Source organism: Alosa pseudoharengus, unplaced genomic scaffold (genome assembly GCF_046254945.1).
Source record: "Alosa pseudoharengus isolate Yale_2024_CS ecotype anadromous, Long Island Sound unplaced genomic scaffold, YU_APseudo_1.1 YU_APseudo_1.1_scf_11, whole genome shotgun sequence".
NCBI lineage: Eukaryota > Metazoa > Chordata > Actinopteri > Clupeiformes > Clupeidae > Alosa > Alosa pseudoharengus.
Genome location: NW_027468576.1, coordinates 24294410 through 24311329, shown reverse-complemented (window position 1 = coordinate 24311329; position 16920 = coordinate 24294410). Strand labels below are relative to the sequence as shown.

General features: G+C 45.9%; 1 protein-coding gene across 1 annotated transcript in view; it reads left to right on the top strand.

Moving 5' to 3' along the window:
- ipo13b (importin 13b) overlaps positions 1-16920 on the top strand; it is a 39867-nt gene that overhangs the window by 8089 nt on the left and 14858 nt on the right. Inside the window, exons 2-6 of the mRNA XM_076278518.1 lie at positions 1870-1995; positions 3324-3946; positions 12605-12745; positions 13755-13896; positions 16422-16588. Of these exons, the coding sequence (XP_076134633.1) occupies positions 1870-1995; positions 3324-3946; positions 12605-12745; positions 13755-13896; positions 16422-16588 (1199 nt within the window). The remainder of the gene's footprint in view (positions 1-1869; positions 1996-3323; positions 3947-12604; positions 12746-13754; positions 13897-16421; positions 16589-16920) is intronic.

Genomic DNA, 16920 nt, shown 5'->3' with positions numbered 1-16920 from the left:
TGTTTTCTCTGTGTGTGTGTGTGTGTTTTCTGTGTGTGTGTGTGTGTGTGTGTGTGTGTGTGTGTGTGTGTGTTTTTTCTCTGTGTGTGTCTGTGGATAAGTGTGTGTAATTGGAGGCCCGGGAGCCACAACTCTGAAATGAAGTGATCTCTGCTCGGATGGAAGCGACAGGCAGAGGGGAAATTGCCGGAATAAAGTGGCCAGTGCTGCTGAGTTGCTAAACTCTCTCTCTCTCTCTCATTTTCTTTCTTTCTCTCTCTCTCTCTCTCTCTCTCTCTCTCTCTCTCTCTCTCTCTCTCTGTCTCTGTCTGTCTCTGGTTGCCTCGGGAAAAGAATGGGCACATACAGCCGAACTCACCCGCTCACTGCTGACACACTCAATTGCACGTGGGCACACACGCACATACAGGCTGACAGACCTATGCATAAAGGATGTACCATTTGCTGGCATAGACATACCCATATATAAACAGGCACATACTCATACACTCATGCCAAATCTTGAGAGAGACACACACACACACACACACACACTCCAGCCCACAGTGTGTGCTGGTGCCAGGATTTGAGGGGTGATGTGTCTGGTGTTGCTGTTCTGCTGGTTCATTCCTTATCCCTCACTAACGGGATTATGGGTCTTCGGTACTCATTCAGCTAATGTTCCCTAGGGGCACCCTCTCCATCTCTCTCTCTCTCTCTCTCTCTCTCTCTCTCTCTCTCTCTCTCTCTCTCTCTCTCTCTCTCTCTCTCTCTCTCTCTCTCTCTCTCTCTCTCTCTCTCTGTCTATCTAACTCATTATCTTACTCTCTCTAGTTGTCTCTTCTCTCATTTCTTTTTTCATTATCTCTTCTCCCCCTCCTTCCATCTCTGTTGCTTCACTCCTCCTCTCTGGCAGCCTGTTTTCCCCTCTATCTGTCTCTATGCTTCTACTCTGGTCTCCCTTCCTCAAGGGATTTGTTCCCTCTCCCTCAATCTCACACATCAGCACACACGCACGCACACACACACACACACATATTCATAAACAAACACACAGACTCTCACACACACACACACAGAGTGTCTCTCTCGCTCTCTCTTTCTCACACACACACACAGACTCACTCACACACACACACACACACACACACACACACACACACACACACACAGTCTCTCTTTCCCACACGCTCAGACACACAATGCTGTCAGATGTGGCTCATTCTCCAGCAGACGCTCACTCATGCAGTCAGATGAATTGAGCTAAATGAAGCCGTGGTGATGTGACTGTGGTCTGGGTCCCAAGGCTGCAGAATCAATAATGAATGTTGTGTGATGTGACAGTGACACACACACACACACACACTCTCTCTCTCTCATATGCAGACATATTCCATCTCTTTTTCACACCTTCTCTCTCTTTCTAACACACTCATACACATACATATATTACATCCACATACATTCCTAGTGCATAGCTGTCTAACCTCCAAGTGAACTCTCATCAGGGCTACAGTTTCCTCCTCTCCTCTCCTCTCCTCTCCGAGGGCTCATTTTGAGCCGTGCTATAGGAACATGGCAGGCCGTGGCCAGCCTCCACAGCACCCCTGACAGGGTAGGAAGCCATTAGGTTGTGTTCAGTTCTGTCTCTCCACAGATGGTGACAGCACAGTCCTCTGCTCATTAATGTTGCTGGTGGCAGTCTATCCCGATTCGCATGGGATGCGACAGTCATAATGGTAATCGCCTGCGTTTTGCCTTGATGTGGTGTACATATGTTGCTTACAATTGCTTATTTTCTCTCTTCTGCCCCCCCCATCTCTCCTTCCCTCTCTCTCCCTCCCTCACTCTCCCTCCCTCCCTCCCTCCTGCTCTTCCTCTCGTCTGCAGGCTTTGCATCAGCTCTACTATGACCCCAACATTGAGAACAAGAACCTGGCCCAGAAGTGGCTCATGCAGGCCCAGGTGTCTCCCCAGGCCTGGCAGTTCTGCTGGGCCCTGCTCAGCCCAGACAAGGTACGGACCGGACTTCAGAACTGACCCATCCATTCACTACACGATACTTCTGCCCTAATAGAGTAGCCTTGTCCTATCCCATCTGTTTAACTATGCGTTAAAGGTAGAACTGACAAAAGGCTGTTGATATTTACCCTCAACAGCCAATGAGATGACACCCCTCTCTCTCACCTATGTGCCAGAAGCGACATGTTGATTGGTCAGAATTGTTTATGGCTTGGCCCAAGCGACTATGTTTCCCGTTTACAGATCCAGGACTGTGTACTAATGTCAGTTTCTGAAAACACACATACTGAACATGACTTTTCACTTGGGTCCCTTTTTTGTGTATCCAAGTGCACCTAAAAACTGTATGCTATCCCAGCAGTAATCCCTAGTCTGCAGAAACATACACATACACACGCACACACACACACACACACACACACACACACACGCATACATACATACATACACACACACACACACACATACCCACACCCCACACCCCATCACACCCTGCTCTTCTCTAAAGGCAGAATTCTGTATAAACACACACACACACACACACACACGCACACACACCTCCCCACAAGTAGACTACACAGCCCAAACTCAGTGTGAATGGAAAGTGTGCTCTCCCAGTAGTCATCCCCAGTCCTCCCCAGTCTGCAGAAACTCGACTGCTCTCTCTCCTGCTGTTGTCTGATCCCCACTCCCCGGGCCGACTGCGGCCCAAATAATGGGCATGGATGGATGGATAGGAGCACTCTGTTTATCCATTATGAATGCAGTGCCCCCGAGCGGAGAGCGCTTTTAAAGCTCCCAAACGCTACCAAAAGTTTCCCATAACCCAAAGTCACGCTAATGCCAGCCAGGGGGAACTGTTCCTGTGCTTTCACTTTTTTAATTGGTTGGGGTTTTTTAATTTATTATTTTTTTTATAAAGGAGTGGAAAACAATTTCTCTTTTTAATGAGGAGAAAATAATCTCAGAATGTACCTAGTAAATCTCTTTTAGCACAGGTGGCTGGTAGGGCGACATTTATAATGTGAATAGTGAGATTAATTTGCCAGAATGTGGCAGGGAAATGTAAGTTCATTTGTGTGTTCTTTGCAAAGTACTTTTGATATATTTGGGAAAGTTTGAAAGGTAGTTATTTGTAGAGGTCGTTATGACGATAAATTCAATGATAAGTGGTTGTAATTTAGACATGAAAACTGTTGTGTTCTCCTAGTATTTGTCATTTTAACAGTAATTCCAGAGGTTGTCATGGGGGTAAATAAAGTTAAATCAATGCAATAAAGGGGGAGAATGTAATTTCGACCTGAAACGTTGTGTTTGTTCAGGTGCCAGAAATCCAATACTTTGGCGCGTCGGCCCTTCACACCAAGATCTCTCGCTACTGGGCCGACATCCCGGCCGAGCAATACGACTCGCTCAAGACACAGCTGTTCGCCCACATCGCCCGTTTCGCCACGGGCGCCAAGATCGTGCTGACGCGCCTGTGCGTGGCGCTGGCCTCGCTGGCACTCAACACCATGCCCGAGGCCTGGCCCGGCGCCGTCTCCGAGATGGTCCGCGCCTTCCAGCAGGCCGAGGGGCCCGCCAGCGGCGGCATGGACGGTCGCGCCCGCTGCCTGGCGCTGCTGGAGCTGCTCACGGTGCTGCCAGAGGAGTTCCAGACCAGCCGGTTGCCGCAGTACCGCAAGGGTCAGGTGCGCGGCGCGCTCGGGCGGGAGTGGGTGTCCGTACAGCCCTTGCTGCAGCAGCTGCTGCGACAAGCGGACTCGCCAGGGCTGGTGCGGGCACGCGTGCTCAAGTGCCTGTCCAGCTGGGTGCTGCTGGACGTGCCGCTGTGCGAGAGTGAGGGCCTCGTGGAGGACGCCTTCGCCGCGCTGGCCGACCCCGAGCTGTTTGACGCCGCCGTGGAGGCCATCGTCAACGCCGTCTCGCAGCCCGACTCCCAGAGGTGAGTGTGGTCGGTGGGTGGGATACACGGGATACACTGGAGAATAAACAAGAGTCTCGTAAATGTGTCTTTCCATTTAAAATGTGCCTGAAGGCTGAAAGAGCTAAAAAGAGTTCCTTTAGATGTGAAAACTGCCTTTCAAGCAGAACACATGGAGATTTGCAAAGGATTAATTTGTTTGGGGATGGAAGGCTGTATAATTATTTATAGAGACAAATAAAAACGAGACATTGAGTTCTATTTATAATGCACCTTTGTCTGATATCTCCAGCATTGACTCATGACTCTCTGTTCAGAATGCACTATTTTCAGCTCCTTTTAGGTAAAATTGGCTGCGTGAAGGAATGACTATTAGTGTTCTGTGAGTTCTGAGATATGCGTTTGTTGTAGGGCTGCACAATTAATCGAATTTTAATCACAATCACGATTTTGGCTTCCCACGATCAAATTTGCGTGATCGAGCGATATAAAAAATGTGTGCTCTACCATTATAACCAACCTGGCAACCCATAGAACGCGCCGCAACAAAACAAATCAAGCGCTCCTTAAATCAGCTGTTCCCTGCACTGCCTGATGCACTGCTCAGTTTGGATGCACTGTGGCAAAAGTGGCAAATGTGTGGCACAGCAGAAGGCCAAGAGCTTGTCCCTCGAAACAGATCATCTGTTGCTCTCAACTCATACCGTGAAACACATCACATGACGTAAACCACACATGCCTATTTTATCACTTAACTTTTAGTCCTTGTTTGCTTCCTCCGATATAGCCTATAATAAGAGTTGAACTAACAACGGGATCCGTGAATTTTATTTATGTATTTTATAAGCTACATGTGCAACCTACATTGCATATGCGTTTCAAGACAGCCTACTCAAAACGAGTGAACAATAATGAAAATGTAGCCTACACGTCAGTGTTTTAGGCCTACATATCAGCGAATGACTAAACCAGGGGTGTCCAAACTGCGGTCAGCCACGCACTTTAATAATTTATTAGTTTATCATAGGCCGCTTGCTATTATTTTTCCAGCGATAGATGAAGTTGTGGTTAACTTTAGGCTACTGCAAACTGCTTTACACTCTTTTTAGAGAACGTTTACAATGTCAATGTCAAAACAGCTTGTTACATCGAGATACATAGTATCATTGCAGCAGATATAACTGCGTTATGCTACTCCATTTAATTAGGAACGCATTTGAGCGTGCACGAGAGGGAGACTGCGCGATGGCAACAGTAGTTACCACTACTCACCATTTATAAACTGGGAGAGGGCACAGCACTAGGCTAGCCATAGGCTATATGAGTGGAGCTGGCAAAGAGTCTTAAAGTGACAGTGCACCATTTATAAATTAATTAAACGGCATCAAATTAACAGTATTTCTTAAGAAATTAATTTTCTACAACAAAATTACTTTGTCATTTAAATAATACAAAACGTTATTATTATTATTATTATTATTATTATTATTATTATTATTATTATTATTATTATTTGTGTGTGGCCCGCCAGCCAATTTTCAAAAGCCAATACGGTCCTTGAGTCAAAAAGTTTGGACACCCCTGGACTAAACTCATGAGCAAGAAGCAGAGCTTAATTTGCTAATGGGGAGCGTTGGGTTGGGAACGTTTCCCCAAATATTAACAAAGTAGGACGCACAAAAATTTTGTTTGGAAGTTGTTTGGAAGTCACAGTCAAGTCTGTATTTGCAGTACTTTAGGGGAGTAAATTTGAGGGGAAGGATTTGGGTGAGCCATGATAGCAAGTCCAATATGTTTAGGGAAAAAATATTTTTGTCACTAAAATGAATTAATAATCGTGATGAATAATCGTGATCTCAATATTGATCAAAGTAATTGTGATTATCATTTTGGCCATAATCGTGCAGCCCTAGTTTGTTGGGTCATTGATTTGACGGGGCAGGCGAGAATGTCACCCGAGAGTCTCAGGATGAGTCGAGGCTTTTATAGACAGATACACACACACACAAACACACACACACACACACACACACACGCTTGTACACCCACTGACGTTATTCACCTAGATGAGTGTGCACCGTCTCAAGGTGAAAGAGGCAGATGTTCACACAATGCAACAATGACACCCGAGAGTCTCAGGATGAGTCGAGGCTTTCATAGACAGATACACACACACACACACACGCTTGTACACCCACTGACGTACACATACTCCATAACGTCTACACCTGGCATGTTATTCACCTAGATGAGTGTGCACCGTCTCAAGGTGAAAGAGGCAGATGTTCACACAATGCAACAATGACACCTTAACAGAGGGATTACTCTTGAGTTTACACACACACACTCTCTCTCTCTCACACACACACACACACACTCACTCACTCACTCACTCACTCTCACACACACACACACACACACTCACTCTCACACACACACACCTAGGCATAGAGGGACACATCAGTTAATACCCACTCAGACAGCCTGGCAAAGGCACATTTCCTAGTGGCATGTGGAGCTGAATGAGTAGGTGAAGAGGAGGGATGGCAACAGACGCAGACCGCCAGAGGAGAGAGAGTGGGATGGATGGATGGATGAAGAGAGGGAGAGGGAAGAATGAGTAGATGGATGGATGGATGAAGAGAGGGAGAGGGAAGAATGAGTAGATGGATGGATTGGTGGAGGGATGTGATTGGAACTGAGCTGGAGGCGCCACATGCCATCATGAAGAGATGGAAGAGCAAAATGAAGGTGAAACAGAGATAGAGGGATGGAGAGAGGGAGGGAGGGAGAGAGAGAGAGAGAGCTGCCAGGAGGGCTGGAAAGATGGGGAGAGTTGGAGAGTGGGGGCGGCGGTGGGGCTGCATTTCAAGGCTCGCTGGCGTTTCCATGGAGACAGATATAGGGAGCGATGTCTTACGCTCTGGTTGGTACAGACGCGCAGCGTTTATTTCCCCCTCCCCCTCCTTTTCCCAGTGTGTGTGTGTGGGGTGGCAGGCAGCATCCTCTGAACATGCACCAGATCCTCACACACACATACGTACACACACACACACATTCTCATCCAGCATGTTATTGTCTTTTGGTGTTGATGCCACTTCAAAGATGCAGCACCAGTCACAGCCTGCCGTCATCCGATTGACTACAGTTGCTTTCTCCCCTCGCATGTATGACCACAATGAAGCACATTATTCATACGCCACAAAACAACCAAATTACACACAACGATAGCGCTAATAAACAAATAAATAATTAACCGCTAATGGCGTCCATTGTTTGCCAGCGTGTTAATGCAGTCAAACAGTTTCCCTTCGACTGAACAGATGGCAGGGTGGGGAACAGGTAGAAACCAGAACCCATGTCTTAATTTAATTAATTAAGACAAACCCTAACCACTCCGACAATGTAGTCTGCTGGTTTGTAGGCTTTTATCCTGCATTGTGAATGCTGTTCTCAAACAGTGACTGGGGGAAAAAAAACTGTTTTGTGTGAGAGCACTCACATTGACTGCCATTTAAGTGGATCATTTTGTGCTCTGAAGCCCAGCATCTATCTTGCCTGCGTGGTGTGTGCGTGTGTGTGTGCGCGTGTGTGGTATTTGTCCGTGTGTGTGTGTGTGCCTGCGTGTGTGTGCATGTCAGCCAGTCCCTAGTGACTGCTGCTGCTTCTGGTGGTGGTTGTTGTAATGGAGGCGATGGCAGAAGGTTAATGTCTGCCTCTTAGGCTGTGTGCTGCGCCAAGAGAGAGAGACCCCTCCCTGCCCCCCCCACGTCTTCTCCCTCATCTGAGGAAGAGGCTGTGGAGGGAGGAAGGTTACGCAAATGGTGGCTCCACTGTCACCATGCAGAAAGGAGATGAAGAGCACTCACTGACACAACAGGTTAACTGTTCAGGCATGAAACACTCAGGTCTTGTCTTAGGGGGGCAGAGATTTACCATAGTGGTCTGCCGCGCACATAGAGCTTCTTGTTATATAATATTAATGATGTAGTGTTACATACATGACTCTGTTTGTTTAAGCATCTAAATGTAAACGTGTGTTTTTTTTGTGTGTGTGGAAAGGGAGAATCAGTGCCATAGTATGGTGAGAGGAGAAACTACATGAGAGAGCTTCCTGTGAGGTAGATGGCCAAGCCTGATGATATGTCTGCCAATGACAGGGCAAGGTTATCCAGCACCTAGCTCTCCACACCCCCCCCCCTCTCTTCCTCCTCCTCCTCCTCCCCCCTCCACACCGCAGAGCAGCGCAGACAGCACACACTGGGTGTGTGTGTTTGAGCAAAGTGGAGTGGGCTGTGTTTGTTTGGTCGGTTGGTTGTGTTTGTGTGTGCATGTTTGTGTATGAGAGCTGGCCCAGTTGAAACCAGCTATTCTTTATTGCTGGGTAACCCTTATGAAAACAGTCTTCTGCTCAATTATGTGTGCTTTCAGCTTCAGTAAAGGGAGGGAAAAATCATAGAAGAAAAGTCATGGAATGGTAGGAAAAGAAGCGTACAGGACGTACCATTTGGCTTTTTCTTGGCTGCACCAAATGGATGTCTTAAAAAAAAAAAGAAGTAAAAAAAGAAAAGATTGTGTGAACTGCTCTCTGCGAGGGGGTGCCGTCCTCTGTGCTATTAAAGTGGTCACATCTGTACCAATATTGCCCCTCTGGAGTGTAGACTAGAACAGGACTCTGTTTACTGCTGGTGTGCCATCAATTTTTCAATGCCCTCAATGTGCCACTTCCTTCAGTTTTGTCTCAAAGGTCACTGAATAGATTTAAAGTGGCAAGTGAAAGCATCTCTCTCTGTGTACCCTCTCTTTTCCCATCGTCTGCCATCACCTACCTCTCTCTTTTTTTGTTATCTTTTCTTTCTCTCTCCTGCTCTGTTTTTCCTAGCTCTCATCATCCTTGTCGTGTTTCTTCTTGTATTGTCTTTTTTGCTATCTCTGTCTCAGTATGTCTACCACCCCCCCCCCCCACCCCCCCCCCCCCACACACACACACACACACACACACACACACACACACACACACACACACACTGCCACCCCCACCCCCATCCCCACCCCCTTTATTCCCACAGTGCTCCCCAGCACTGTTTAAACACATTACAGTCAAGTCATCAGGGACCACACTATTGGACCAATTGCATCCTGTTGCCAGGCAACTCATTTTCTCTGTCTCAGAGTGTCTGAGTGTAATTGCTGGGAGCCTTGCGGAAGGGGAGGGGAGGGGGTTGTGTGTGTGCGTGTGTGTGCATGTGTGTGTGTGTGTGTGTGTGTGTGTGTGTGTGTGTGTGTGTGTGTGTGTGTGTGTGTGTAAGGATATGGCAGTTGATGTGAGTGCAAGCGAGGTCGTTTCAGCCAGTCTGCTCTCATTTTGCATGCTCAGGGAACAGGACGGGATGAGCAGAGATGAGAAAAGAGAGAGAATCTCAGGAGAGAGAGAGAGAGAGAAGACGGGAGGCAGAGAAAAAGGAAGAGAGCGAGCGAGAGAATGAGAGAGCAGTCTGGAGAAAGACGGAGAAGTAACGAGCAGAGACAGACAAAACGGGGAAGAAAGAGTCTGAGAAGAGAGATAAGAGGAAGGGGTGTGAACGATGGAGACGGAAGGAAGGAGAGAGCTAGAGAAGCTGTGAAAGAAAAGGTAAAGAGAAGAAGGCTGTGAAAGAGGGAGGCTATGAAAGAGAGAGGACACACCCATCCCCAGAGGATCAGGGCTGTTGTCTTCTCTCTTTCTCTCTCTCTAACCCCAGTTCCACCCCGTCATCCTGTTGTTTCTGCCTGGTGTGTGTGCTGTGTGTGTGCTCTGTCCCCTCTGGGGTTACTCCAGCTGTCTGCCGCTAAACGGGGCCAGGCAACATACTGTGCTCAACAGGCACACACACACACACACACACACACACACACAGACACACACACACACACACACACACACACACACACAGGCACAAAAACACACGCACACACACACACACATGCATGCACAGGCACCCAAGCCCATGCATACACATTAACATCTCTTTCAAAAGCTTTGATGCTGCAGACCACATTCTCGCCCCCATTAATTGCCCAATCAGTGTTGCATAGGCTCACAGCTCCACAATTCCACAGTAATGATTGCTCCTCAAGAGGAGAATGCAGCAGATGCCATATAACCTGTACACAGACACACACACACAAACATACACACAACACAAACACACACGCACAAACACACAGACACTCGCCCACAGAGCCTGCTGCCAGTTTGACCAGACAGTGCAGAGGAATGGCAACACTCAGGCAGCTCATTCATTTTAATGAGCTGCCTGGAGGATGCTGGTCAGGCCGGGCTCTGCTCTGTTCTGCGACGGTAGACAGGATTGAGCTCTTTCTCACAATCAGAGAAAACAAACAGCAGAAGAGCGCCTGGGTTTCTTTTTTACCTCAGTAACTGGTCATGTTTTTTTTGGCAGATTACACACACACACACACACACACACACACACAGACACACTTACATATACACCTACGCACAGTCGCACACAGTACATGCATTCTCGGATAGAACACTTTTTTTTATTATTTCACCAGTACCAATGGTGGGCCCTGTTAGTGTTGTGAACACAGTCTCTAGGCTTACAAATATCAAAAGCTCAACCCCTGAGGATTGAGTGACAGGTGGCACACCTCTGTCACACCACATGCTCAGCTGGTCCATAACTGGCGGCCATTCGTCAGGAGCTGCCTCGTGTGTGTGTGTGTGTGTGTGCGTGCTGCTCACCCATGCGTGTGCTCATGCTGTGTGCTGATGGATGACCCCCTGCAGGAATGCAAGGCGAGCCCAGCTGACCACTGCTTGCCCCCTCAGGGCTCATCAGAGAGCTCCACAGCCCATTAGCCAGCACTGCCCATACATCAGGCTGACCCACAGTAAGGCACCCAGTCATCTCCACAAGATGGAGGCCAAGTGGGGAGGGGGCTATTGGGAAGTTAAGATCATGATGCCATTTCAGGATACAATCATAGGGAGTCAGTGGTTATTAATATGACCGGTTATAACTAAACCCTTATTAGAAACCTGCAGCTGTTTGTTTTTACTGCATAGTGTAAAATGTAATGCCATGTGGATCGCTGGATCAGGTGTCGTCTTAGATGAGGATGAGGCGTCGTCGTCATGTCAGACAGCTTCACTGAGATTGCTTTGTCTCATTTCAAAGTCCCCTCTCTCTTGATTGATCAGATGACATATGACATTGATTGATTTTTTTTTTTTTCGTCTGCTGAAAACGAGGATAATGGATTTAAACCTGCAGTCCAATTAGCCAACACAGTGGAGGAGGGCTAGTCAAGCAGCAAGTCACAAGGGCAGGGATTATACCTCCTGTCTGCCATCGCAGATGATGAAAGAGGGGAGAGGGAGAGAGAGAGAGAGAGAGAGAGAAGGCAAAAAGCAGGATGATTGGCTCACCCTTTTAAAGTGCACAGAACTGTTCCCCACCCCTCTCCCCCACTCCCCACCTCAATAATTTATCACTTCATCTCCCTCTTAGCCCCTCACAGCCAACAGCACAGGCGCCACGCAAAGGCTCCACTCGCTGCCTGACACAAATAAGGAGAAAGTAGTAAAACCTTAAGGAAAAAAAAACACTGCAGCACAATATCCCATCCCCCACAGCACATACATAATTTGTGTTGCATCACTGATGTTACTGAATTCTTGGCTTGCTCAGGTGACTGCTGTGTGGCTTCGCCGTCATGAGGGAGCCAGAACTAGACTCACTCTTATTTTATTAAATTACTCATAGGAAGAGAAGAGAATGGAATAGAATAATTGGTTTTCTTGGACAGTTACATCCTTACTCCACTACAGACAGTTTCCTAGAGAGCGGAATGGGGAGAGGTACCAGAGAAAGAGAGCAAGAGATTATGGGAATGTATGTTAACACAATATCTGAAAATAATCTCAAAACAATGTGTTAAATAAATAAAAAATGCAAGGAACTATACCATGGCTCAGTGGAATGTGTGAGTCTAATAACTGTGTGAGATATCAAACAGCTCTATCGGAGGCTATGTGTGGTTGAAGATTAATTAAAAGAGAGAGAAATGCAAGAGGCTCTGGAATGCATACAGAACAACAGAAAGGGTGGTTTTAGGAAGAACTGCAATATATGACAGAGGAACCACTGGGTAATTTGGTAAAACAGAGGAAGGAAGGGAGGATTGAGAGAAATGAAAAAGGAGGTATTGTGTACACTCACGAATATGGGGTTGTGTATTTGCCAATGTTTGATATACTGTATTTATAGAAGCCAACGAACAGTGTGTTTGCCTGCCTTTTTGGACACGTATATCACTTGCAGGTTAACTTTTGTTTTTATTTGTATGGATACCTAAAGCGACATGTATCTACACAGGCTCACTGCAGACTTTGTGTACGTGTAGGAAATGTAGGTTACAACTATATCCGTTGCAAATATGGCAGTATGGCTTGGAGCGAAGAAAAATGCCACTGTATTGCTCTAGAAAAGGTTGTAGAAAGGCAATTTGTGTTGAGCCTTCAACTGAGCCCTGGGGCACTCCAACCACAAAGACAGGATTATAATGGAGTTCATGCGTAATTGTTTGATCCCAAACGTTGGCTTTGTGTGTGCTATTGTTACTACCTTCTCTAATGTTCTTGAATTATGTGTGTGTCTGTGTCTGTAGGTATGTGAATACGTTGCTGAAGTTGGTTCCCCAGGTCTTGCAGCTACAGGAACAGCTGAGGGAGGCAGTGCAAAATGGAGACATGGAGACTTCACACGGGATCTGCCGTATTGCTGTTGCCCTTGGAGAAAACCACTCAAGGTACATCTGGATTTTTCATACAAATACCACACCATTTACCAGATGGCATCTCTCCCCGTACTAATATTGTCAGAGTAGTGAATGCTCTTTCCCAAATGCTATCACAGAGAAGTTTAATTTTATTTATTGCATTCATAAATAGTTGTAAATTAAGAATTCAGATACTAGGTTCGTGAAATATGCATATAATTGAACACACACACACTCACACTCACATACTCACACACACACAAAGCTATATTGGTATGGAGCAGCCCTGGAACACCTGTTTTCTATTGGCTTTCTCTGTGGCCTGCTGCCTGCTCCATCTCAGGCTGGCAGGATCATGCCTGGATGTTATTGCCATGCACCAACAGTGCTGCAAAAACAGCTTTGCATAATTCAGCTATCGATCTGCATAATTTGGCCTGGGGTGAGCGCTAATGCCAGGGATGTCGGTCTGTGCATACAAATTTGTGAGTGAGTTTGTTTGTGTGTTTTAGGTTAGGTTTGACGGTGGGGGTGGGGGGCTTTGTGTGTGTGTGTGTGTGTGTGTGTGTGTGAGACCTGTGTCTGAGTTTATATCTTCCATCCATACAGCTGTCAGCTTGTCTTCTCTGGCAGTTCTGCTGATATTGCATCCTCTTGGTTATTGATTGTGTTAAGGGAGCTGACACACCACATGCACATGCACACACACACACACACACACACACACACACACACACACACACACACACACACACACACACACACACACACACACACACACACACACACACACACACACACACACACCGCTCTTGGCATACATTCTGCTGATACATTACATTTTTCATGTTATCAATGCCTGAGGAGGGAGGATGCAGAACTGTAACTCTTGTCTTTGAGTTTTTCCTCCTTTGATGAAAGAGAATGCATTTGATATGGTCTCTCTTCTCACTATGCATACTAGTGGCCGTGAACTACATGCTCACTGACTGTTTTGTTTGTGTATGTGTGTGTGTGTGTGTTTGTCACTTTCCTCCAGGGCTCTGCTGGAGCAGGTGGAGCATTGGCAGGGTTTCCTGGCACTGGTGAACATGATCATGTTCTGCACTGGCATCCCTGGCCACTACCCAGTCAACGAGACCACCAGCTCCCTCACCCTCACGTTCTGGTACACACTACAGGTGGGATACAACAGCCTTCTCCTTCCGCACAAAAAGGAAGCCTTGTGATTTGATTGCCTTTAGTGCTAAAGCATCAGCAGCCTTTAACCAATGTTAAGGACTTACCTTTAACATTTCACATTCCCATATTTATGATTGATTTGAAAAAAAAAAAAAAAAATACAGTATGTTCATGTGATATAGTATAGGCAACACATGTCAAATGAAAATGCATAGCACAGAGGGTTGAAGTGGTTACTAATCGGTTTGGTTCAGAGCTGAAAATGCAACTGCATTTGACAGAGGATAAATGTAGGTTGCTAGTGGCAAAATATTAGCTTTCAGTGTGGTACGATGTCTTTGTAACTGACATTTCATTAAAAAGTCCCGGTTCTCCCCCTATGTAATAGACGTGCAGGGTGCGAAAGTTTGACAGGCATAGCAACAGTAACTATTATTCTAAGTATGGCGGGACTTCTGGAAGGGTCAATTGTAAAACAAAAAACAAACTGGGGGGGATTTCATCTACAGAACTCTCAGCTTTGATGTCTGTTCATATTGTACACCAGCGGTATTGTACTTGTGTATTATGCATCCCCTCATGCTCTTAGCAATTTGATTGAGACTGAGCAGCAACTCTACTGTGGACATGGTGCAAATATAAATCTAGAAACATCAGCTACTCATGTAGGCCAGTGTTTATAGTTGACACTACAGTCAGTAGACAAATCGTTGACCTGCCATATTACGGTGTTAGGAGGAAGTGACAAGGCTAACAATAGACGAATATTGGATTTTGTGATGTTGAATCTTGCTAATGCTAATGTATTTGGTTAAAGAAGCAACATTATACTGTATGTAATTGGTGCCCAGTCAGGCTGGCAGTTGTGGTCTGTAGTTTAATATGTCTGATAGCTATGTATGGGTGATGGACGCGGTAGTGTATTCGCACGCGCGTGCGTGCGTGCGTGGGTGCGTGCGTGCGTGTGTGTGTGTGTGTGTGTGGTGGAATAAGCCAGAGGAAGGGGTAGGAGGGATCAGGAAATGGGTATGTCAGACTTCATCATCCTCCATTGCATCACCAGGACTCTGTGTCCTTGTGTGTCTGTGTGCACATATATCTTCTCATGTTAGGAGAGCGTGTGTGTGGGTGCGTGCGTGTGTCTGTCTGTGTGTCCTTGATTATGCCTCCACACGTTTTTGCATGCCGTCAATCCTGTTTATGTATGCTGGACCCAACTTTCAGTTCAGTTACAATAAAGAGCGAACATCCTCCATTCCTGTCTTGCTTGTCTCCCCCTTCTCTTCTTCTCTCCCTTTTTTCTTTCTTTCTTTCTTTTAGTTGGTTTCTTTTGTCCCTTCCCATCCTTCTGTTCTGTGTACTTTTTTGAGATTATAAATCAGATAATCATCATCTTATCTTATTATCATCTTCATTCTTCTTAATCTAGCTTTAAGCCATGGTCTCCCCCTGCTACATATTTACACATGGGAAGACACCCAGAACACACACACACACACACACACACACACACACACACACACACAGAGCAACTTGATAGACGCAGGTTCTGTCTCCATGTACTATGTTTCTTTCTGAATGTCCTCACAGCTCCTGCTGTCTCGCTCTTTGCACTCTCTCTCTTTCTTTTCCATACCTCTATCCACCCCCCCCTCTTATTCTCTCTTTCAATCGCTCATTGTACCATCAATGTTTCATACACGCTCTCAGTGCTCGATGACACAGATGGATGCACAGGGACGTATTTCACGGCTGAAATGCATGCTGGGAATGTGGCGATGTTGCTGATGAGAGTGAGGCTCTTTCATTCCATCCCCACTGAGCTGTGTCTGTCATCAATAGGAGGGGAACACCAGATGAATGCACAGGAGCAGACATGAAGCCAGACAACAGAGCAGAGGCTCTGCCAAAGTGTCTCATCAGAGACATAATCCATCCTCTTTCTCTGAAACCAAAAAATGACTCTATATTTGAAGAGTTTGGTTCCAAAATCCACCATTTTAATGAATTTTCATAAATCATTTTGTTACATTTTGTTTTGCAAGTAATTTTAGTAGAATTGTAATTGGATATTGTCATTTGATTTATCTTTACTCAATCAAAACAACAAAGCAGCAATTTGATTGATATTGCCTGAAGATGACTTTTTAATGTTTTTGAAAATGGAGATATAGTGTTTTGGAACCAAACTCTTCATTTGTTTGTGTGTGGATGATATTATCAAGGCAGAATCCATACACTTTCTCTGAAACCAAAAACATAGTGTTCTGATCATTATAAATAACTCTGTGTGTGTGTTAGGATATGTTGTTCAAGGCAGAGTCCGTCCACTTTCTCTGAAACCAAAAACACAGTGTTCTGATCATTAAAAATAACTATATTTGTGTGTGTGTGTGTGTGTGTGTGTGTGTGTGTGTTTGTGTTTAGGATATGTTGTTCAAAGCAGAATCTATCCACCTTCTCTGAATTCAAAAACACAGTGTTCTGATCATTAAAAATGACTATATTTTTGTATGTGTTGTAGGATGATATCATGTCGTTCGAGGCAGAGAAGCAGGCCGTATATCTGCAGGTGTATAGGCCCGTGTACTTCCAGCTGGTGGACGTGCTGCTGCACAAGGCCCAGTTCCCCACAGACGAGGAGTACGCCTCCTGGTCCTCCGACGAGAAAGAGCAGTTCAGGATCTACAGGTGTGTTTGTTTGTGTGACTGTGTTTTAGATTTGTACATTTAAGTGTGTACATGTGTGTTTTAACTCCTGGTTCTCTAAGGAGTTCCAAGGAAAAGCAGTTCAGGATCTAGAGGTGTGGGTTGGTGTGTCTGTCTGTGTTTTTCATATGCCAATCCTTAAACGCGTGTGTGTGTGTGTCCGTGTGTGTGTCCGTGTGTGTGTCCATGTGTTATTTGTTTGACTCAGAATGTGCTGAAGTTTAAAATAAAGCCTTGACAGGTTCGATAGTCAGCAACCTGGTTTTTATTTTTGTTTTTCTTGTTGCAGTGTTAGTTGTCAGCAGAGGGAATGA